This window comes from Pelodiscus sinensis, chromosome 5, assembly GCF_049634645.1.
Source record: "Pelodiscus sinensis isolate JC-2024 chromosome 5, ASM4963464v1, whole genome shotgun sequence".
NCBI lineage: Eukaryota > Metazoa > Chordata > Testudines > Trionychidae > Pelodiscus > Pelodiscus sinensis.
The window spans coordinates 111342773-111366933 of record NC_134715.1 but is presented as its reverse complement, the minus strand read 5'-3'; the positions used below and the strand labels follow the sequence as shown (position 1 = coordinate 111366933).

Here is a 24161-nt window from a genome sequence, read left to right as displayed (position 1 = left end):
ACATAATTTAAAACTGAAACTCACAATATGACGAGTTGCTTTTGAAAACCTTGGTCATGTTCCACAGGGAGGGAGGATCTAGGTAGCCTGTGGAGAAAGTGTACACAACTTTAGGGGCTCCCAAAGTGCCATTGTGGGGGCAGGAGGGAGATAAATGGGAGGGTCAGCATTAAGCAGATTGGTGTCCCAAGGAATAAATGGGAGTGAGGCTGGTGGATTGGCTGCTATTCAGTTTCATGGATACTCATCCCTGCATATAAGGTAGGGTTACTGAAAGAAGCTATCATTGCCTCGGGAGCAGCAGAATTTGTAGAGTGGCTTCCTCCAGGGCCATTTTGCAGCCTGGGAAAGAAGACTTTTGGGCTCATGGAATCCACAAGCACAGGCCTGCTAAGAACATGCATAACTAAGGGTATGTCTACACTACAAAGTTAGTTCGAACTAACAGACGTTAGTTCGAACTAACTTTCATAGGCGCTACACTAGCGCTACGTTAGTTCGAATTGAATTCGAACTAACGGAGTGCTTAGTTCGAATTAGGTAATCCTCATTCCACAAGGATTAAGCCTAGTTCGAATTTACTAGTTCGAATTAAGGGGTGTGTAGCCCCTTAATTCGAACTAGTGGGAGGCTAGTCCTCCCCAGGTTTCCCTGGTGGCCACTCTGGCCAACACCAGGGAAACTCGTCTGCCCCCCTCCCGGCCCCGGCCCCCTTAAAGGGGCACGGGCTGGCTACGGTGCCCGTGCCAGGTGCAAGCCTGCCAGCACCCAGCCAGCAGACCCTGCACCTGGCACGGATCGAGCCACCCACCCGATGCCCCCCAACCCTCCCCCTCTTCCCAGGACCAGGCTGGCATCTCCCGGGAGCTTGCCTGGGACCGCAAGAGGTGGGCACCCGCCTGGGCTAGTGCGGACATCGTGGACCTCGTCCACGATCTCCGCACTAGGCACAGGAAAGTGGCTGGCTAGGGCAGGAGAGCTGCCAGCCTGGCCACCCAGGAGCAGGAGTGCATGAAAATCAAGGTGGTCCACTGAGACCCCCGACCCTGAGCCCTGAGCTTACAATGGCCGTCCTGGGTCAGAGCAAAGGTCCATCTAGCCCAGTAGCCTGTCTGCCGACAGCGGCCAACACTAGGGACCTTGGAGGGGATGGCCCGAAGACAGTGACCAAGCCATTTGTCTCATGCCATCCCTCTCCAGCCTTCCACAAACCTTGGGCAGGGACACCACTCCTACCCCCTGGCTAATACCACTCCATGGACCCAAACTCCATGACTTGATCTCACTTCCCTTTCAACTCTGTTCTAGTTGTAGCCTTCACAGCCTCCTGCAGCAAGGAGTTCCACAGGTTGACTCTGTGCTTTGTGAAGAACAACTTTCTGTTACTAGTGTGAAGCCTGTTACCCATTCCTTTCCTTTGGTGTCCTCTAGTCCTTCTTTATGGGAACTAATGAAGAACTTTTCTGTATGCACCCTCTCCACCCCACTCATGCTTTTAGAGACCCCTATCCTGTCCCCCCTCCGTCTCCTCTTTTCTAAGCTGAGAAGTCCCAGTCTCTTTAGCCTCTCTTCATATGGGACCTGTTCCCAACCCCTGATCATTTTAGTTGCCCTCCCCTCTCCCAGTTTCTCTCTTCCCCTCTCCCACCTCCTTTTCCCAGTCTCCCCCAGTTTTGTTCAATAAAGACAGATTCCATTTTTGAACACAATTGTCCTTTATTTTGTACATCAAGAAAAGGGGCTAGGGAAGGGTAAGTGGAAGGAGGTGAGGGAGGAATGGGGTACACGCCCCCGATGGGGAGGACTGGGCTGGCTCTGCGGGCTTTTGAGGTGGAACCTCTCCTGCAGCCCCCCGATTGCCTCCTCTCCCCAGATGGCAGCCTGCGGCAAGTGCAGCCGGTCTGATGGCCGAGTGCTGTGATGTGCCCAGTGTGGGTACTCTGGGCAATCCAAGCCAGGACTGCTTTGCAAGCGGGGCACCCCTGAGAACTGTCTGTCTGGGGTGGGGGTCGGGACCCTTTAAGCACAGCCCTCGGCTAGCATCTCCACGCTCTAAGTCCTCCTCTGATGCCCTGCCGGCACTGCTTCCGGCCATCCTTAAGCCCTGTTCAGGGTCCACTTAATGTGGACATGCTAGTTCGGATTAGCAAAACGCTAATTCGAACTAGTTTTTTAGTCTGGATCCGTTAGTTCGAATTAACGTTGTAGTGTAGACGTACCCTATGGCGATTTCCAGTGCCCCATCTGAGCTTCTGACCCAGAGCCGCCACAACATCTACCCTTTCAACTTCTCACCATAAATATTCAAATGGTAAGAAAAGGGCCAACCTAATCCTTTGTTTTGAGGGAATTACCACATTGTTTTATTCTCATGATACTTGACACCGACATGGACGTCTCCATACTCCATATGCTGTATCCATATCTGCATGCCAAAATTTGGGTACCTATTTCTGAAAACCTTGGGATAATGCATTTGTTTATTTGGCGAGTCCTGTGCAGTTAAACCCAATGGGCAGGAAAAACAGTCAACATCAGCATTATTGCTCCATTGCCAATTCCTATTTTGCAAATGCATATCATTGCTTCCCCGTGCTGTCTCTGCATGTCCTGATGCTTGTCAGGTCACTTTCACCAACAGCTGACCCTGGACCTTCACCATGCTGCTCTGTCAGCCTGTAACAGTCTCTCTCATTTTGTATGCTATCATACCTCTCTGTTCCATCAAAAACTTACAACTGTCCAGAGCATGTGTATGACTCCGCTGCCATTTTAAAACACTAATCAGAAAAGGAAAGTTTTAGATGGAGTAGTCATGTTAATCTGAAATTAACTCCAAGATAATCTCCAATTTTACTGAAAAAGGACAGTGCTAGACATGGCTAGAAAATCCCGCGTCTTGAAGGACCAGCCTATTGGATTGAATCCGCTCATTTGACTGGAATACTGGTGCTTTTCTAATTCTGCCCTCTTGAAGTTCACCCTACACATAACACTCTCTATATTCTTCAGTGTTCAATTACTTCCACGTAGTGGAGATTATCTGGCCATCTGCAAAAAGCAGTATATGAAATATAGTGTGCAAATTCCATATCTGCCAGAACTGATTTGCTAAATCTTAGCTATATAAACACTGCAAAAAGGTAGTCAACTGACAGTTAGACTTTCAGTAAAGAGTTATGACAGTTTACAGAGCCCATTCTTGAAGCTCAAAGTCCCATTGACCTTCCTTTAATATAGTCAAAAAGTTCCTTGTCATACCACAGACTGCTTGAAAAATATGACCCAATAAATACTGAATATTTTCTTCTGTGTGATATCTGATGCAGGATGAAAGGTACATGGTGAGAGAAAGTCAGACAGTCCAAGGATATTCTCAGATGTCAGAGACAATAACAACTGACTTGTTTTATCCACAAAACAGAAGTGATGGGGGGAAAGGGGGGATTAAATTGAAAGGTGTTGCAGAGCTGGCAGAATTCCTCATGCTACCCTAACTGTACCAAATTACCATAGAACCTGCTGCTCAGGAAAAAGATTATCTGATAAGAAAGTTCATGAAGCTTTTCACAGCTACTTTGTTCTGGCAATTTCCCATCCTTTCACCTGAAAGCAGTGGCCTAATTCTGACCTGATTTACACCCATTTCTATGCAACTGAAGTAAATGGGGGCAGAAGATTTAAGCCACAGCAGAATTTGGCTTTTAATAGCGAAGATTCATCTGAGGTGATAATCAAATATTTTCAGATGAAATATAAAGGCAGCTCTTGGGTGTGCAAAGAAACAGTGATATAAAAATGTACAGTCATGTTAATAAGAAACGGTGGTGAGTCACTTATGTATGATGTATTAGTACCTGCACTAACAGCTATATAAAAACATAAGAATGGCCATACTGGGTCAGACTAAAGGTCCATCTAGCCCAGTATTCTGTCTTCCGACAGTAGACAATGCCAGGTGTGCCAGAGGAAATGAACAGAACAGGCAATCATCAAGTGATCCCTCCTCTGTCACCCATTCCCAGCTTATGCAAAGGGTAGGGACACTTTTCCTCCCCAACGTAATAGCCAGTGATGGACCTATTCTCCATGAATTGGTCTAGTTATTTTTTGAACCCTGTTAAAGTCCTGGCCTTCACAACATCCTCTGGCAAGGAGTTCCACAGATTGATTCTGCTTTATGTGAAGAAATACTTCCTTTTGTTTGTTTTAAACCTGCTATCTATTAATTTCATTTGGTGAACCCTAGTTCTTGTGTTATGGAAACAAGTAAATAATGTTTCCTTATTTACTTTCTCTATACCAGCTATGATTTTAGAGACCTCTATCATATCTCCCCTTAGTAGCCTCTTTTCTCATCTGAAAAATCCCATTTTTATTAATCTGGGATTAATATTAATTTAAACAAGGATATTAAAGGAAGGAATGAGAAGACAGAAAAAAAAACCAATGAGGAAAGGATTCAACAGAGGATAATGGGGTAATTGATATGGTCACATGATAATATCTTATATTGTACACATAGAAACAGTTTATATCTGTCATTATCTGTGGCTAACCACAAGAACTAGATTAAAACCAAAATTTTTTGAAAGATCTGGCTCAGTACAACTTGCTGGAAATAGATGGTTTGGAAAACTCTGAAGAAAGTCATCTTGAGGTCTGTGCTGATTTACTCTGTGTATTCTGTCCTTTTCTGTATGCCATTGCTTTGATTCTGTGCACACAAGCTTTAATTCACTTTGTTTCAAAATCTGACCTTTGGTCACTGTTATCAACGTAATTTAACTTCTCTGAAAAGTACATGAAGCCCTAATGCAATTCAGTGCTGAAAGTAAAGCCAAACCATACTCTCAATTAACTTAGAACAATGTCTGGCCTACTGCAAGACTGCATGTGGGTTTTTCTCCTTTATACTGTTAAGCCAATCAAGACATAATAAGTTGATAGACGTGCACCTGTGTTCCAGGATTTTCTTTTTCTTCAGCTGAATTTACTATAACTACCATCTGATAAAAATTAAAGATTTGAAGCCTAGTAAAATGGAATTACTCACCACAAGTGAACTCTCCATTAGAATTTTGCAAATCATATATCCATAGATAATGAAGCCAGAAGGCACCATTGTGGTCATTTAATCTGACCTGTGAATCAATTCCTGTTTGAACTAGACCTCAGCTTTTAGAAAAAAACATCCAGTCATGATTTACAAGTTGCCAGGGATAGAGGATCTGCCACAATCCTGGTAAGCTGATTATGGTTAATTACCTTCAGAGATCACATTAGCTGTCTTGGCTGCAGCATCACACTGGATGTTCGTGATCAGCTGATTTTCCCTCATCACTCCCATGTCATTTTCAGAGTTGTAGCCTCCCAAGAGAAACTTCCCCATTCTATAAGGATGGCCTCCATTCTTTGTTCCCAAATGTACAAAAATCAATCTTAGGTGGCCTGTGAAATTACTAAATTTTGGGATCCCCTCATGTATGATCCCTCAAATAGATGTGTGGCATTCACCCTGAAAATATGAATCTCTCTCTCTCTCTCTCTCACTCACAAGAATATTATAACGGGAATTATTTTCCTAACTGCCATTTTATCAGCCTACATCCCAGAATCTGACCCTACCAGGATTCACAAAACCTTGGTTTATCTGTCACAAACACTGCGGGTGCCTACACTTGCTCTGCACCTAATTTCTCACAATAAAAGTTCCATAGACACCCATAATTTTATCTCTGAGCACATGCACTGAAGCCTCAATCTGGGCATCCAGACATCTAAGCCCCAAAGTGATGCACAAACCAGACCTGCGGGGCCCAATCTGGTAAATGTGCTCAAGGCTTGTCTACAGGATCAGGCACTATAGACAAACTCACGCAAAACAGCTGGGAGGAGATTCTCCCTCATAACTTTTAGCCCAGTGGTTAGTGTACTCACCTGGGCTCTGGGACACCCCCATTCAAGTCCCCCCACTTTCTGAGGGGAAAAAGAATTTGAACCACTCTCAGGTGAGTGGATGATAGAATATTCTGGTATAGGGATCCCTCAATTTCTCCTGTGAAAGAGGAGTATACATAATTTTTAAAGTATAAATCATTTTTAAAGTACATTTATTAGAACAGAGTGAATGCATCTGGGGTCTCCTATCTCCCATCACTTGCTGTGATAAAGTGGGATTTATCACTTGGTGTGATAAAGTGGGATTTTTATGAAGCCTACATGTACCTTGGTTTCCCCTTTATGTCACATTGTTGCAGTGTGGGGATGGAAAAGGACAGTTTGTTCTCTGGGCATGCCAAGAGACATAGGTGTGAGTGTCACCTACCAATGCAGGCTTTAGTTCCCATTTTGATGGAGCAGTTGAGAAGACCATGCCAAATGCAGTTGTCATTGATACCTAATAACCAACATCCCAGAGGGGCATGGATTCCCTCACCTCTCAGCAGGGATGCTGCCCAACAGTCCTCAGCTGGAGAACAAAAGCCTGGAGAGGTCTGAGGTGCGGGATGAGAGTTGGCTGCTGGAAGGTGTAGGGTCTCTTACCTGGAGTCTGACCAAGGAAGTCAGATAGAGAGACTGATAGATCTCAAACAAAGGGAATCACTATGGCTTAATCTGGGCTCTGGCTAAGCGGAATGAACCTTCAGTTTTGTATGTTACTTTAAGGTCTTTCCATGCCGTGTTCCACTTAATAAATCTTCCTGTTTTGACAATACCGTTTGAATATCACTGGAAATGCTTGGTGAGGTGCATTAAACTAGGAAAAGCATAGAAGTCTTTACCATGTATCTATCTCAGCTGGATTCACTGAATGGAATTCAGTGTGAAGCTGGAGTGCCAAAAATTCAGAGGTCCACTCGAAGGAGACAGTGACGCTGCATAGAAGATGGGGGATCTGGCGCACTGAAGGGTTCCTCCTACAGACTACTGCAAAGCTGGTTGCATTGCAGCGATCCTGTGACACCAGGCTACAGAATCAGACTTGTGCTTGCTCTCTCTCTGGCACAATGATACTTAGATGAAACTACTGAAAACAGCACAATCAGGGAAAAGGAAACTGTGGCCAAGGAGACTGGGGTAATTGCCACTGGATCTTTACTGACAAAGACAGATCTACAATTTTATAGTCATATCTTATAGTCATAGAAGACACCCCTCCCATAGTAAACTACATGGAATCCAATGTATTATTAGGACAAAGGAGGGTGTCTACTCTCTTGGGACTCAAACGTGTTTCCATTGATTCTAGCTAATGCTTCGACCACTAGCCACGCCTGCTGGCTGTAAACAGGAATCACTTCCCTCTAAATGTTGAGTTATGATGAAAAGAAGTAATGGAGTCTTGGATTTTGGAGGACAAATATACAAAGACTATCCACATCAGAATACTGTGGCTTACTTCATTAAAATTTAATGAGTCGTCACCTCTTTAGGTTTTGTTCTACTCGTGAAAAAGCAGACCCTTTGTATAATAGTCCTTTTGCTTAATTGTTAACTGCTTCTCTGGAGACTGCTAGTGACATTTACCTCTTCTTTTCACCACACATTCACTGTAAGCATTCTGGCTTGTTTTCAAAGATGGAAGAATAACAAAATTGCTACACTACAGACAATGCAGCAGGGAAATCGATAGAAGTCCAGCCTTTTATTTCACATAAAGGCTTTTAGCTTGGTGTGATCATTAATCATTTTTGTTACGACTTGTGGTGGGGGAGATTTCTCCTTTTGAAATTAATTTTATCAGTGTATGTTAAATAGGCATTTAAGGAACATACTTACTTTTCTCTGTTGAATATGATGAATTCTTCCCTCACAGTTTCCAAACACTGCTGCAGGTGTACATTCTTTAAAAACATGAATATGTTGATTGTAAGTGACAGAAATTTGTACACAAAGTCACAACAACAGAACCGACGTTGAACAAAGCAGCTTACAAATTAATATGATCAAGTGGCATTTTCATATCCTCTAAGATGTAATATAGTGTACTGTCAGGTTTTTTTTAAAGGAGATAAAAAAGAGAATTCTTGAATATTTTAAAGACTGGTAGTTCTAAGAAATATACACTATGTGAGCATTCAAAACCACCTGAAACAATAACAGAATGTATAAAATACCATAGTATTGGAAATTTGAGCTTGGAAAATGATTATTTTTTATCTCCTTGAAAAGTTTAGGATTTTTATACAAAGAGCATTTAGATGAGGAATGCATAAGTCAAGACTACTACAGAGGAAAAAAAATTAGATTTCCCTTACAACTTTTATAGACATGCAGTATGTGTGCTGCACATTTGTCATCCTAAGTATCAGCTGCAGAGTAAGTACTCCTTATGACTTCTTCCATTCATGTGTGGGAAGTGCATTTGCCAATTGGCAGCAATTTTCTTAAAGAAGTATATTTTAGCATTTTAAGTCTTAAAGTTGCTCAAATTATTTTCATGACTGAAAAAAACAGTTGCTTTGTGCCTTGGTTTGGAGGCATTTTGAGACTGCAGATAAATATAAATTAACTAACATTGGTACTAAATCACTTGAAGAACTGGGAAAATGGAACTTGATTGATCAAATCCTTCAAAGAAAGCAAATGAATGACTACACTCATAGTCTCTGACTTACCAGTGAACAGCTTTCTTTTGTTCCTTCTTTGGATTTGTTTTTTGCAAGTCGCTTTTTCTTTTTATGAAGGGGTTTGGATTCTAAAATCATTTCTTCTAGTTCAAATGTAGGGTCACAATTCAGTCTTCCTTTCTGTTACAAAAGGATACAAAGTTATTTTTTCAGAATACCATTATGTCTTTTTGCTTGCTTGTTAAATAAATACAAAGGCCAGAAGGGACCATAGACCGGGACAATATTCATGCCTGATGTAACTCTACTGAAGCCCAATGTATTTGGCCTAGTTTTCTATTTTAAGCATTCCAGCTGTGAAACAGAAACAGTGACCTTCATTTCCAGTAATGAAGTTCCAAGTTTAAATGATGAAGTATAATGTACAAATGGATAGATAGACAGACAGACTCTCTTCTTGCTTATACAAGGGTAAATCTGGAGTGACTCCAATGAAGTTTTTCCAGATTTACACTATTGTAACAGAGAGGTGTATAACCCAATGAATATGGAGTTTTCTCCACTTTGTTAAGTAACCACAGAAACGAGGCATGGCCAGGAAGTGATTCAGAGGCATTGCTTGTGCAGAAAACATAGACACTGCTAGATTTTTTGAAGAGCTGAGTGTCAGTTTAACTATGGGACCCCCCTTTGTGGTGCTGGGAATCAGGGTAAAACCCTCTGCTATTGCCCAGAACACTTCAGAAAGAGCTGTAATATTTTTATCTAGAGAGAAAATCTTGTAATTTGCTACAGAGAATGTGGTGCCAACATGGGCTTAAATTCAGCACTGAGACCTGCTCCTGTTCCTGTTCCTGCTGCAGTCAATGCTAGGTCTCATCTAAGCTAGAAAGCTATAATTATACTGGCAATCCCTCCATGTGGCGACAAAGCCTATACTGGCAAGAGAGAGCTTTTGTGGATATAGGTTAAACCGCTTCCCTGAGCAAAATACGTCAAAAGGACTTTTTCCTAGTATAATTGCACCTCTACTAGGGATTTTGCTGGCACAGCTACGCTGGGAAAATACAGGAGTGTAAACCAGACTAGAACAGAATGAGCTTGTTTATGACCTTTTCGCATAGGGGAAACCTATTTCCATCCAGTGAAAATGGGTCTGTTTGAACAAGGTATTCAAGCATGTGAGTAGTCCTATAGAAGCCAAATTGTTTAAAAACTCAGAAATGCTTAACAACCTTATTGAAATAGGGCAAGTGTGAGCTCAGAACCATTCTATTGCTATAGCCCAATACAAGCAGCATACTAACCGGTGAATAAATCAGCAAGAAAGATTAAGAATAAAATCATAAATGTGTAGAGTTTATTTTCAACTACACAGGTATAAAACTGGAGTTCCTCCATTGAAGTTGCTACAGAATCACACTACAGGCAGTCCCCGGGTTACATGGATCCGACTTACATCGGATCCCTACTTACAAACGGGGTGAGGCAACCCCACACTAGCTGCTTCCCCCCAGCAGACCAGGGAGACGCGGAGTGGCTTTTCTCAGCAGACACCTCAGCTTGAGAATAAAAGACTGAACGAAGTGAGGTGTGGGAGAATAAAACTGAGCTCTGGAGAAATGTTTGGCTAGAGTTTCCCCTACAATATGTACCAGTTCCGACTTACATACAAATTCAACTTAAGAACAAACCTACAGTCCCTATCTTGTACGTAACCCGGGGACTGCCTGTACTATCACTGGGGAGTGGGAGAGGATTTTATCATGAAAGTTAATGCAGAATTATTCTTCTGTGAGAAACTGAGATTTTGAAATTAGCTGCCATTCTGAATTAGAATTTAAAAAGTCATAATATCAACATTTTTACAAAATAAAATTTCTGAAAAGTTGGTAACTGGAAATGTCAAAGAATTTTTTTTTACATTTTCAATATAAATGAAATGATGTAACATGTCAAAATGAGGTTTTTGTTCAATTCCATTTTTTGTTCATTTCCTAGTTGAAACTGATATTTTTCTGAGGAAAAAGTCAATTTCAACAGAATAATATTTTGTTAGGGGGAAAAATGTTGGTTATAAAAATCTCAACTTGCTCTAGTTTTGTAGTTTGATGGAGTGGACAGTGTTTGGATTCACGAGCTAGTCAATTCTAATCCCGGCTCTGCCACTCCTTAGCTATTCATCCTGGGGAAAGTCACATCATCTCTGTTGTGGCTCTCTCACACATAAAATAGGGATAATCCTGACCATGTCTACTTCACAGATGTGTGAAAATTAATTAATTAATGTCTGTGCAGATCTTTGAACACAAAAGTTGTACGTGAATACTCAGTAGCAGTCAACCAGAGACTCAGCTATTGCTGCTGCAAGAAACTTTTTGGCATAAGGACTTGAGAGCTGCAGGCATGAACCTTCCATTGCACAGCTGTGGGAAGAAAAGGATGACGAAAGGGCACAAAAATCCCAGAGCCTGGGCATTTTCAGGTTTGTAAACAACTGCAAACATGAAAGGTGCAAAAATAAACAATCCCAATGGGCAATAGTAATAAATATAGATATAGATATAATTTTTTAAAATGTAACTGAAAATAGTCACTGCTTTTAAAAAAAATCTGACTCTTTTTCTCTGGGAGCAGAATATTCTGTGTGCTAAATTGTTTAGTATACTGAGGTATAGGAATGTAGAAAATACCTGAGTATTTGAAAATACCTGTCTGTGACTTTTTAGTTAGCTCTGTTGACAATCATATTGACTCTAGGGGTGCGTCTACACTGCACCCTAAACTTGAAATAAGATATGCAATGTGCGCAATGCAAATTGCATATCTTATTTGAATATCTTATTTCTACACAGCACCAAATTTCAAAATATAGCACTATTTCGAGCCATTCCTTTACCCTTGTGCAACGAGGTTTACAGGGATGGTGAAATAGCATGCCTGTTATTTCAAAAAATATTTCAAAATAATGGAAGCAGCCCTTGGATGCAGAGTACATGTACCATACGAATAAGCAAACCATGTCAAATCTGATAAGTCATTCCTTATCATACAAACTGATATTTTTAAATGACCTAACAAACAATGCCTGTTCCCACACATTGTGTACCTACGGTCTCTTTGAGTCCATGCTATTTTTTAAATGTTTCAGCTATTGGCTGAACAGATCCTCAATTCATGTACTGATGTACTATGGGTCAAGGTAAAACAGTCAATCACTCAGTGATTCTTTTGGAGAAGTGTGTGTATGTGTGCATGTGTGCGTGCGCAGACATTGCTTAAGAGCAGCCTTGACTCACAGAAACAAAAGAGATGTAAATTGTTATAATTACTATGGATTTCAGCAAAAATTCATAGACGTAATTCAAAGAGTGAATGTAGATCTAGTTAATTTAGGGCGGGTCCCCACTAGCATCTCAAGAACTGATTGACCCCTTCTTGTTACAATGAAGTGCTCCTCTTCCTTCTCCCAGGCTTATTTATACTTATGAACAATGATAAAAATTTTCAACAAATTTGTTTTTTGCCTTTTTTATCCAGTTTTGTTTCCAGCACCACTGAATGAACTGTCTCCTTTTCTACACATTTCACTTATGTATTTTAAAATGAGTTCTGCACCCCTAATTTGAGTTTGTGGTTCACATGCAAGATCTAAAGTCACTTGATCACATCAAGGGGAGAATAAACAAACAAGGAATCAGTTAGAGCCCTTCACACACAATGCCTTTTCCTTTGCCGAACACTCTCCTGGGATCTGAATGGCAGCAGAGAAAGTTCACAGGAGGCTAAGGAAAACCTATTTTATTTATAAGGTTCCTTTTTCTCTTTCTGTCAGGGCCATGAAGTGGGTTGAATGACCTAGTGGCCAGAACCAGGAGAAAATTCAGGATTGTGTCCATGCCAAGGGTCAAAGCCAACATCAGCAATGAGGGGCAGAGTGAGGAAACAGGAAAGCTATCAGGAACCAAGCAAGGAGGCAAGGTCTTGCTCTGAGGTTTATGTAGCCACAAACCTAGCAGGTAGGTGCTCATACAAGGGGTCAGATAGGAAGAAACTTTATACTCAAATGGTGTCCAGTCAGCAATTTGTTGTTAATCATCTGACTCCACTGGGAAAACAGATGTAGCTTTCGATATTAACAGCAGTTCCCTCATCAGCCCTAGTAGCTTGCTGGCACAGTAGCCCATTAATCTAGGATTTGACACTCACGACATCCATTCTTAAGATATTTCTCCAGTTTGTGGGCATGACAAAATCTTTATTTATTTTGAAAACACGGGTGAAACTAGTGAACTTGAAAGTAGGAATAAGAGATCCTCTGGAAAAGGGCTTTATTCCGGAGGCTCACGCCAGTCTAGACACTTTTTTCCGGCTTTTCCCCAAGCCGGAAAAAAAGCGGCGGACATGTTTATTTAAATCCCGCGGGGGATATTTAAATCCCCCGCGGATTTCCCTATTCTGACTTACCTGCTTTGCATGACTTTTCCGGAATTAGGGGCCAGTCTAGACGTAGCCTCCATGTGTAGAATAACTTTTGTTATGTGCACCAATATGGAGGTGATACACAACAGCATTTCTGGACCCCTGAGCAAGGTGAGGGGTGGCTCTGTGGTCTGGGAAGGGCTGGAGCCTTGAGTAGAAGGGGCAAGGCAGAAGACCAGCCTTCCCCCACCAGCCTTCAGAGCCATCCAGAGTGCCATCCAGAGCAATGGCAGTGAATTAAAGGGCTTGGGTCCAGCAAGGAGCCCAGGGCCTTTGATCACCAGGTCCTGGGGAAGTGCCCTCTTTGGCTTCCCTGATGGCAGGCCTGGTGACAAATCACCTCCATATTAGTGCACATTCACGTAAAAAAATTGAGGGAATACTGTCTGATTAAGGATGTTAAGTATTGAGTAATTCACTAATCGAATAGTCAATGCATTTTTGAATTGACTAGTTGACAGGGCAGCACCACACAGCTGATCCCAGGCTCTAGGTAGCTGAACCCAGGCTCCACTTGGCGCTGCAGCTGTGCAGCGCTGCCTCTTTGAAATGCTGCGGTGGCATTTCAAAATGTTAGCGCCACATAGTGCCCGGGCCCCCCCTGTTGCTTTGAAGTACCCCTCTCTTACCTCTCCTTTTACCTTCCTTTGAAGTATCTCCTTCTTAGCCCTTCTTTGAAGTACCTCCCTTTTACTTTGAAGTACCTCGACTATCCTGTCGACTATCTGATAACACTGGTCTACAATTTTTTAGAAGTCATCTGCTTCAGAGATAAAATGTGCTATTTATTATGTATTTTGATGTGCTGATTTCAAATATGACAATTAAAACAACTGATTGGCTACTGTTTCCAAGATATTTAAGTTTTTACATTTTACGTCTGTGTATATTGTGTAGATAGTAGAGTTTTAATTATAAATTGTAAACCTAGGTCTTTCATGTGTTTATGGTTGCTTTATATAATAATATTTCACCTGTCCTGTTTATGTAACACTTTAAAAATCAGCAAAAGGGTTATATAAATAAAATGGATTATGAAACAAAAGGCAAAAAACTATTATGTACATAGTTTAGTCCTATTCAGTGTCTACTTGGTGCTTCTTGGCTTATCTCTTGTATTCATTAAATGGAGCATCTCTTGTCACTGTCCAGCAATAGTCTGCAAGCACTGATGGGCTCCATTTGCCCTGATAGTGTTTCTCCATTGTTGCAATGTCCTGGTGAAATCACTCGCCGTGCTCGTCGCTCACTGCTCTGTAGTTCAGTGGAAAAAAATCTAGATGAGAGTGCAAAAAATGTATTTTTAGTGACATGTTGCAACCAAGGCTTTTGTATGCCTTGAGGAGGTTTTCCACCAACAACCTGTAGTTGTCTGCCTTGTTTCCGAGAAAATTTATTGCCACTAACTGGAAGGCTTTCCATGCCATCTTTTCCTTGCCACGCAGTGCATGGTCAAATGTGTCATCTCAAAGAAGTTCACGAATCTGAGGACCAACAAAGACACCTTCCTTTATCTTAGCTTCACTTAACCTTGGAAATTTTCCATGGAGGTACTTGAAAGCTGCTTGTGTTTTGTCCATGGCCTTGACAAAGTTCATCAGACCCAGCTTGATGTGTAAGGGTGGTAACAAAATCTTCCTTGATTCAACAAGTGGTGGATGCTGAACACTTTTCCTCCCAGGCTCCAATGACTGTCAGAGTGGCCAATCTATCTTGATGTAGTGGGAATATCTTGCACGACTATCCCATTTGCAGAGAAAACAGCAGTCCTTTGTGTATCCAGTCTGCAGACCAAGCAAGAGAGCAACAACCTTCAAATTGCCACAAAGCTGCCACTGATGTTGGTCATAGTTTATGCACCTCAAAAATTGTTTCATGTTGTCATAGGTTTCCTTCATATGGACAGCATGACCAACTGGAATTGATGGCAAAACATTGCCATTATGCAGCAAAACAGCTTTAAGACTTGTCTTCGATGAATCAATGAACAGTCTCCATTCATCTGGATCGTGAACGATGTTGTGGACTGACATCACACCATCGATGTTGTTGCAGGCTACAAGATCACCTTCCATGAAGAAGAATGGGACAAGATCCTTTTGACGGTCACGGAACATGGAAACCCTAACATCACCTGCCAGGAGATTCCACTGCTGTAGTCTGGAGCCCAACAGCTCTGCCTTACTCTTGGGTAGTTCCAAATCCCTGACAAGGTCATTCAGTTCACCTTGTGTTATGAGGTGTGGTTCAGAGGAGGAGGATGGGAGAAAATGTGGGTCCTGTGACATCGATGGTTCAGGACCAGAAGTTTCATCCTCCTCCTCGTCTGACTCAAGTGAGAATGATTCTGGTGCATCAGGAACCAGCAGTCCTTCTCCGTGGGGTACTGGGCGTATAGCTGATGAAATGTTTGGATAATGTACAGTCCACTTTTTCTTCTTTGACACACCTTTCCCAATTGGAGGCACCATGCAGAAGTAACAATTGCTGGTATGATCTGTTGGCTCTCTCCAAATCATTGGCACTGCAAAAGGCATAGATTTCCTTTTCCTGTTCAACCACTGGCGAAGATTTGTTGCACAAGTGTTGCAGCATATGTGTGGGGCCCACCTCTTGTCCTGATCTCCAATTTTGCAGCCAAAATAAAGGTGTTAGACTTTCTTAGCCATCGTGGTTATACTGCGCTTTTGTGATGCAAAAGTCACTTCACCACAAACATAGCCTCGTACTGTTCACACAAGTACGTGGCATCTCTGCTCACTTTGGCTAAACAGAAATGTGTCCCTTTGCAAAATCAAACACTGACAAAGAAGAGAGCACGACACTGTATGATTTCTAGAGCTGATATAGGGCAATTTGTTCAGCAGAGTGATGTAAGCTTCATTATGATTGCATCATCCATGACTTCTAGGAATAATATGATGCAATTCATATCATGTATGATGCAATACCAGCTTCAGATTAATTGTTTTGCCTAAAAAGCAAGTACTGTCCAAACCCAGTCATAGATTTATTCATAGATCCAGTCAAAGATGTATTTTAGTCATTTCTGGTTTAAATTGAGATCCCTTCCCTTTATAACTCACTTATCCTCCGCCATTCACAAGTCAAGGGTCATATATACTGACCAAATAGCATATCTTGAAAACTAGAGCCAATCAACAATTGTAAGCATCATTTTCGTTCTCAGTGACCCAGAATTAGTAAAGTTTGACTACATTTATTTCAGAAACATTTTGGCTGTAGAGCAGTGTAACCATTTGCTTATTGGATAGTCGACTAGTCCTCAACATCCCTACATCTGATATAATCGTCTCATAAGCAAACTAGGGAAATACAGCCTAAATGAACCCACCATAAGGTGTGTATCCAGAGAGCAGTTATCAATGGTTAACAGTCAAGTTGGAAGTCAATATTTCCCAGAAGGACTGATTCTGAGTACAATTCTGTTTAATATCTTCAAAAATGATCTGGATAATGGCATAGAAAGCACAGTTATAAAATCTGCAGCCCATACCAATCCAGGAGGGGCTGCAAACATTTTGGAGGACAGGATTTGAATTCAAAATTATCTTGACAAACTGAAGAAATGATCTAAAATACATAGGATGATGTTCAATGACAAATGGAAAGCACTATACTTAGGAAGGAACAATCAGTTGTACAAATACAAAATGACTGTCTGGCAAGAAGTACTGCAGAAAACAATCTTGGGGTTATAATAGATCACAAAATAAATATGAGTCAGCAATGTAATACTATTCAAAAGTAAACAAACATTATCCTGGGAGGATAATGTTAGCAGGAGTGTTGTAAATATGATTTTTACACACCACTCCATTCTGGTAAAATCTCAGCTGGAAAACTGTGTCCTGTTTTGGGCACCAGACTTTCAGAAAGAGGCGGACAAATTGGAGAAGGTATGGAATTGTGATATTATTGTATTCTGGTGTGAACATATGTGATGGGGCACCGGTGTTCTGGGGCCCTCGGAGCCCTCTGCAACCTGGTCCAACCCATTGTGTTGCCTGCTCAGCGGTAGTGGCGCATCTGGGAAGAGGCAGGGCTAAGCAAGGGCATGGCATCCCGCCCAATGTACAAGGTGGGCTGCCCATGCTGATGGCACCCCGCACTACATAATGGGTGGGGCCGGAGATGTCGGGAGGATGAAAAGCTGCCCCGGAACATAGGAAAAGGGGGGGGGCAGGTGATTGGGGAAGGTTCAGGGAGCACCAAGAACCTGCCCATAGCCCCAGTGCGGACAGAAGGAGGTAGCAGGAGGGGTAGGAAGTGGCCCAGGGCAGGGCTTTGCTGAAACCCGTGGGCTGGCGAGCTGTGGGAAGGATCTCTGTTTTCCCACCAGTTTAAAAATGTTTTTACCTTTGATGGACAGGAATTTTTTTTATCCTTTACAGAAAGACGATATTCAGACAATATCAACACTGGAATAATTTTGCATCTAGATCAGTGTTTCTCAACATAGTCTGCGGACACACACTGAGAAAGCTGCTACCAGGCCACTCCAGTTTGTTTACTTAACCGGCTGTGCAGCCACAGAGCCTCACAGCTCCTATTAGCTGCAAATGGTGAATCACAGCCAATGGAAGTCACAAAGCTTTGTGGCTACACAGCTCTTAAGTAAACAAACCGGAGCAGACCGACAGCAGCTGATCTAGATGTCTCTGATATTGTTTTCTTTTTTGGATCTGATCAGAGAAAACATGCCCATTTTATGTATGCCATGCCTGCTAGACACAGACAAGCCAAACAGACCAAACCAAAATATAATGGGGTAATGCATCTTTAGATACATTTTAATGACAGATATATTATTATTTCCAAATAGGACCGAAACTGGGAACAGGAGTCCCTCTTCTTTCATAGTCACTATCATTTTCTCTATCAACTATAATTATGGAGGTGGTTCAGTTGTCTGAGAAACAGTACCAAACAATTAGCTTCTACATCTGCCTTGCAAATTACTTTTAAATACCATTTTTTCTGCAACATAAGGTTTGCAAACATGTCTTGACTCTCCTGAAAATAATATGGATAAGGTTCTCTAAAAAGATTTGAATTTAGGAGGAAACCCTCCCCCAACCTCCAAACCTAAAATTTGTCAAAATACACTAAACAAGTTAAAAAGAAGTGAAGAACTGTGTGCAATAAAAAAAGTAGTAGGGATAAAATTTTCAAACCTAGGTGCGAGAAATTTTTAGGCACCGAAAGTGTTTTGGTACAAAATGTTGGCCTTCATTCTACAGGCTGAACTTCCCAAAACTAGGACTCTCTGTTCCAGCAACATCTGTGGTCTGGCAGGACCATGGATGTTCCTAGATCAGAGAGCCCTGGACCAAGAGCCTAGTCACAGGAGAGATAGCCGCAGCAGGAGCTAGGATGTCACTCAACAGACTGCCTAGGACCAGAGCCATTTCGCAGAGGGACCAGGGCTGAGGCCAGAGCTGGTAGCCCAGCCAGCAGCACCAGGGCTGGAGCCAGCAGCCTGACTGGCGGCAGCAGCAGAACCAAGACCAGCAGCTGGCAGCAACAGGGCTGAGGTCGTGGCTGGCAGTCTGGCTGGTAGTGGTGGGGCTGGTGGTAGGGGAGCTGGCAGTAGGGGGCCAGCCAGAGCCAAAGTGGAGCCGGAAGTGGGAAGGAGTGGAGGGCTCAGGTTCCAGTGGCAGGGGACTTCCCCTGGTCTGGTAAATTCCCTTGTTCTGGACTGGTCAGATCCTGAGGGTGCTGGACCAGGAAGATCCAACTTGTAATATGTTCAGCAGTAACTTTGAGTTCCATGGGAATACATACATCTGCAGACAATCATATGCATAAGTATTTGGGACTGGAGCCTTAGTGTTTTATTAGAGACATCAGGGCACATATGCAGCTGATGTCATTTGTCACTGTTCCACCGAGGGACGTCCTTAGGATTCATGGAGTCCTACAAAGTACTATTAAACTGGTGTCCCTATGCCCAATGTCAGCCTGGGGGGATGACAATTTTGTAGAGATATAATTTTATAATCTTCAACAACACACTAATGAATTATTTTAAAGCAAATTTTAAACAGCAAATGCATGTTAAATGGCTTCATTACCACTTGAATGGCTTTCACACGTTCAGTGTCTGCTAATAGGTCTGGCAGCCTTTTTTTACTTTTAAGTTAACTACATTCTCTCCAAAGGAAGCAGAGGTACAAAACAGGGTTAGGAAGAGGTGGATGGATGGACATTAGAAATGTTAAGGACTAGTCGACTATCCGATAAGCAAATGTTTAGCGATAATCCGTCAACTAGTCAGTTCCCCCGCTTGCTGCCTCTGTCAGATAGAGGCAGCAAAGAGGGGAAAGGAGGTTGCTTCAAAGTGGCAGCGCCACACAGCTGAGCCCAGTGCAGCATTTCCGTAGAACCCAGGATCAGCTGAGGAGTCCCCAGCTGATCCCGGGTTCTGCTGAAATGCCGCGCAGAGCCTGGCACCACCTGGGGAGTCCCCAGATGACCCTGGTGACCCCGGTTCCATGTGGCATTTCAAATCAGCAGTGCAGCGTGGAGCCCAGGATCAGCAGGGGACTCTGAGTCTCCTGCTGATCCCAGGCTCAATGCTGCACTGCCGCTTTGAAATGCACAAGAGTCCCCAGTGGGGACATTTCCCGCTGGCCCTGGGCTGCATGCGGAGTTCCGCATTCCTCCTTTGATATGTACAAGAGCCCCCACTCATTTCATAGGAGGAATGCAGAAGTGCCTATTGACCAGTTGAATAGTCGATGGGAAATTCCATTGATTATGACTAGTCAATTAACTGTTACTTAACATCCTTAGTGGACATTAAGACACATTAGTGGCTCAAATTTTTGGGTGCACTATACAGCCTCGTATTCTACATAAAGGACAACGCTGGTTCCACCAAAGTCATAAGCTGACCTCAACAGACCTATGACATTTTCCACAAACTCAGGATCTGTAACTTGCTTGGGAGAGGAATGGCACAACTCTATCCATAATTATAAACTCAATTGGTGATTTCAGTTCTTCGTGTTATATGCCCAGATGATTTCAAATCCCTAATAAGAAATCTCTGATTACGTGTATTGTTTTAGCAATTGTGATTAAATAGAATTATGTGTTTTGCATTAATAAATACAAGGTAAAAAATCTAAATATTTCCTTTTGCTTTCCTTTTCTATTAGCTTGTACCTGTGAAGGTAATCACATCGATGGTAGTTGGTAGTGCATGTTCTCAAGGTGACGCAGCATTCATCTGATCCTCCTCAAAATTTACTATAAGCTTGCTTTCTCGGTACAAATTCCATCCTTATATAAGCCAGTGGAGTTGTGCTGCTCACACTAGGGCTGAATTTGGCTCAGTAACTTAAAAGTAACACTGGTTTATGAGAACAAGTATTTTCCAGCATTGAAATATAGTATATAAGAAATGGAGGTAACCTTTAGGTTTTCAGTAGTTGAGATGAACTTTTTGTTAAAAGAATTCACTCTTGGTATGAGGAATTGGCCCTGCACAAGCAGTGTCTAGAGTTGAGGGCACTAGCTGTATGGCTGCGAGGGGTGCCTGTATTCTCCTTGTGTACCACACACATGGCTTCTGTGATTGCCCTGAATGAGGCAATGCGGCTGCCCTGCCTTTGGGACCGAGCCAGGGAGGAGCCAGGTATTGGTCAGTGGAGGGTCCATGTATCCAGTACCCTGCACAACTGGTGTGGAGTGGTGTGGCCATTACCTTTGCTCCTAGGCTGAAGTAGAAGCTACAGATAGAATGGCCAAGGTATCCTGCACCCTGGCCTTGGTTCAGTGAAGATAGAGTTCACCTCCCAGCTCTCTTCTGCTTTATCCACATGGAGTTACATAAGAACATAAGAACGGCTGTACTGGGTCAGACCAAAGATCCATCTAGCCCAGTAGCCTGTCTGCCAACAGTGGCCAGCACCAGGTGCCCCAGAGAGGGTGGACCAAAGACAATGATCAAGCGATTTGTCTCCTGCCATCCCTCTCCAGCCTCTGACAAACAGAGGCCATTTCTATCCCCTGGCTAATAGCCTTTTATGGACCTAACCTCCATGAAATTATCTAGCTTCTCTTTAAATTCTGTTATAGTCCTAGCCTTCACAGCCTCCTCTGGCAAGGAGTTCCACAGGTTGACTACACGCTGTGTGAAGAAGAACTTTATTTTACTAGTTTTAAACCTGCTACCCATTAATTTCATTTGTTGTCCTCTAGTTCTTCTATTATAGGAACTAATAAATAACTTCTCTTTATCCGCCCTCTCCACACCACTCATGATTTTATATACCTCTATCATATCCCCCCTCAGTCTCCTCTTTTCTAAACTGAAAAGTCCCAGTCACTTTAACCTCTCTGAAATGTTAAAATGGTTTGGTTCTGCGAGTGTGTTCTTAGAATAAATTTCATCCATCATTTCCTAAAACCAGCTAGATGGGCTGTTTTTCTCCCACTCCCTTTGCAATTTGCTTGACAGTGTTATTTCAGCTGCAACTGTTATTGCTCTTTTAAGCTTGTTGCTAGAAGCTGTGCAATGCCTATGCACCGTAAGCTTTTGCTGAAAGGATGAGGTATGTGGCTTCCAGTAATCACTCTGGATCAGATGCCAGGAAGTACAGCTAGCTCCTCTCCATAAAGAGGCCAAGAACATTATCTCTGTAATTCACCTAGCCTCATTTGCCTGATTAACCAATACAATGTGATATCGACCTGAAGTATTCTAGGATTTGATCATGCTCCCTTTGATGTTAGTGGGAGTTTTTATGTTACTGGATACTAGCCCATATTTTTTAGGTTTGAAAAAACCCCAGAACCAAACCAAAAATCTGCGACAAACATATCATTTTGGGGAGCTTTCCACAAGAACTTTTAATCGAATTTTTATGACAGAATAAAGTCCAAGTAGCATTTTAGCAAATCATTCACTGCTTTTTATTCATTTTCTCAAATGACTTCATTCACTGAATCATTTGTAGAAACAGAATTCAATTCTTCAAAAGTGGAAAACTGTTTTTTAGAAAATAAATCAAACTGAGAAAAGTAGGACCTCGAGAGGTTATCCAGTCCAGTCCCCTGTTCTTCAGGAATCTGGAATAGAATATTTCCATACCAAAATGGATTAGAATATGAGGATGTTATAAGAAGCAAAAGTCCTGACTTGCAAGAACTTATGCACTTGTGTAGCATTCAGCATGTGAGCAGTCCACTAATTCCATTAAACTGCTCCTGTGTTTGAAGTTAAGTGCATGTGTGTTTGTGGGATCAGACCTAAAATTGGCTACCCTTTAGTCTGACCTAGAACCATTTTTGTATGAAAGAAAATAAAGTGAACCAAGTTTAATGATTATTTTTTTGTCACAGAAGAGACCCCAGACCTCCGGTATATCACAGGACACTGACACTACCCAGCGCTCACACACTAAATCCAACCACTGCATTTGGACCCACAGGAGACTAAAATATTGTGTGCCATGGAGAGTGAACAGGAGGGACCAACATGTACTACGCCCTGAGGTGCCTGCAATGGCAGGCAGAGAATGATTAAATAAGAGATATCCAGAAAATCTTGGCAAGTGAACTACATCCACACACTGCACAGGAAGGCAGAAATGCCTGAAGTCACTATTCATCTGACCTGAGGGGAAATTCCTCCCTGAATCTACACATGGTCATCAGTCTGACTTAGCTTTAGAGTGTGTGACCAAGAACCAGCCAGCTGAGTGCATGAGACAGAGTGCTCAGTACCACCTCAGAGCACAGGTCCACCCCAACCACTGATCAATTACCTAATTACCTAATGCAAAGTTTATTCTCTTATACAGCAGGGTGCATGAGAGCAGAATTTAATTCGGCATGTGCATTGAAGGAAAACACTGAAACACCCTTGGAGAAAGAAATGCAAATGTCTATTAGTGAACCGTTAACATGACTGTGATGACAAGATAAGGGATTTGCAAATTTAGTTCAACTTGAATATCGACTCACATTAGGAACAAAGCCTGGTGTCTCAGCTTTCTCCAGGACCGCATCCCAGTTGATATCAGCTAAGTATGGAGAGCTTTGAATGTCTGCAAGACTTGAAAGGCGGCACTCAGGGTCCTTAGTGAGGAGCTGTGATCAAAATAATACATGTTCTAAGACACTAAGCCATAAGGATTTCAAGAAGAGCAAATGCATCTTACTAATGTAGACAATAGTATTTTTAATCATCAAGAGCTTGGAGAACCATCTCATACTTCAGCCCCCGTATTTTTAAAAAAAATTAATCTACATGATCATCTGAATACATTTCCCAGACTGGCAGAAGAGCTCTGTATAGTTTGAAAGTTCATCTCTCTCACCAACAGAAACTGGTCCATTATAAGATATTGCCTCACACAGCTTGTTTTTCTTAAAATCCTCAGGCCAACATGGCTACAACAACACTGCAGATAACATTAAGGTAAACTAATTCCCGGCTGTGAGCCTTTCAGTGGAGTATAGAATATGAAAAGAGTTAGCAGCACTAGTCACTTTACTAGTGGACAAGAATCCAAGTGATGACAAAAGAAACTTCCTATCATAATTTGGCACTACTTGCCATCAGCCGTGTACACTTTCAGTTCATTACAACATATCTTTGCAGCGAGTTCCCGGATGTCCATGAAAATTCGCCATCTCATTGCTCCGTATAACAAAAGCCAGACTGCTCATTCTGTCAAATGGAAATCTGTAGTTTATCCATCCGTATTCCAGTGGTACATCTAAAAACACTTCTTGCTTAGGGTTTCTGACCAGAACACTTGGTTAAAAAAGGACTCTGGTGCTGACCAGGATGTTAAAAGTCCAGTTGGTAGGGCTGGCAGGGTCCTGAATGGACTTCCCTGGCTCTCCAGAAGCAGCGACATGTCTCTGGTCTCCTTGGAGAAGGGATGGCTAGGGAGATTCTGATCAGTGCCCCTGCCCTGAGTGCCAGCTCTGCAGCTCCCATTGGACAGGAACCATGGGCAATAGGAGCTGTGGAGGCAGTGCACAGAGCTGTTTGACTGTGCCTACTCCTAGGAGCTATGGGGCATATCACCATTTTCAGGGAGCCACTCAAGGTAAACGCTG

At 42.4% G+C, this 24161-nt stretch overlaps 1 protein-coding gene across 7 annotated transcripts in view; it reads right to left on the bottom strand.

Moving 5' to 3' along the window:
• STK32B (serine/threonine kinase 32B) overlaps positions 1–24161 on the bottom strand; it is a 288545-nt gene that overhangs the window by 36656 nt on the left and 227728 nt on the right. For 4 of the 7 annotated variants that reach the window (XM_014576105.3, XM_014576106.3, XM_075930750.1 and 1 more), the window contains 4 exons: positions 23055–23180; positions 8622–8753; positions 7783–7847; positions 25–87 (listed from right to left, as the gene is read on the bottom strand). In XM_014576105.3, coding sequence (XP_014431591.2) covers positions 25–87; positions 7783–7847; positions 8622–8753; positions 23055–23180 — 386 coding nt within the window. The remainder of the gene's footprint in view (positions 1–24; positions 88–7782; positions 7848–8621; positions 8754–23054; positions 23181–24161) is intronic. The other 3 variants (XM_075930748.1, XM_006128198.4, XM_006128199.4) reach the window with 1 other exon arrangement.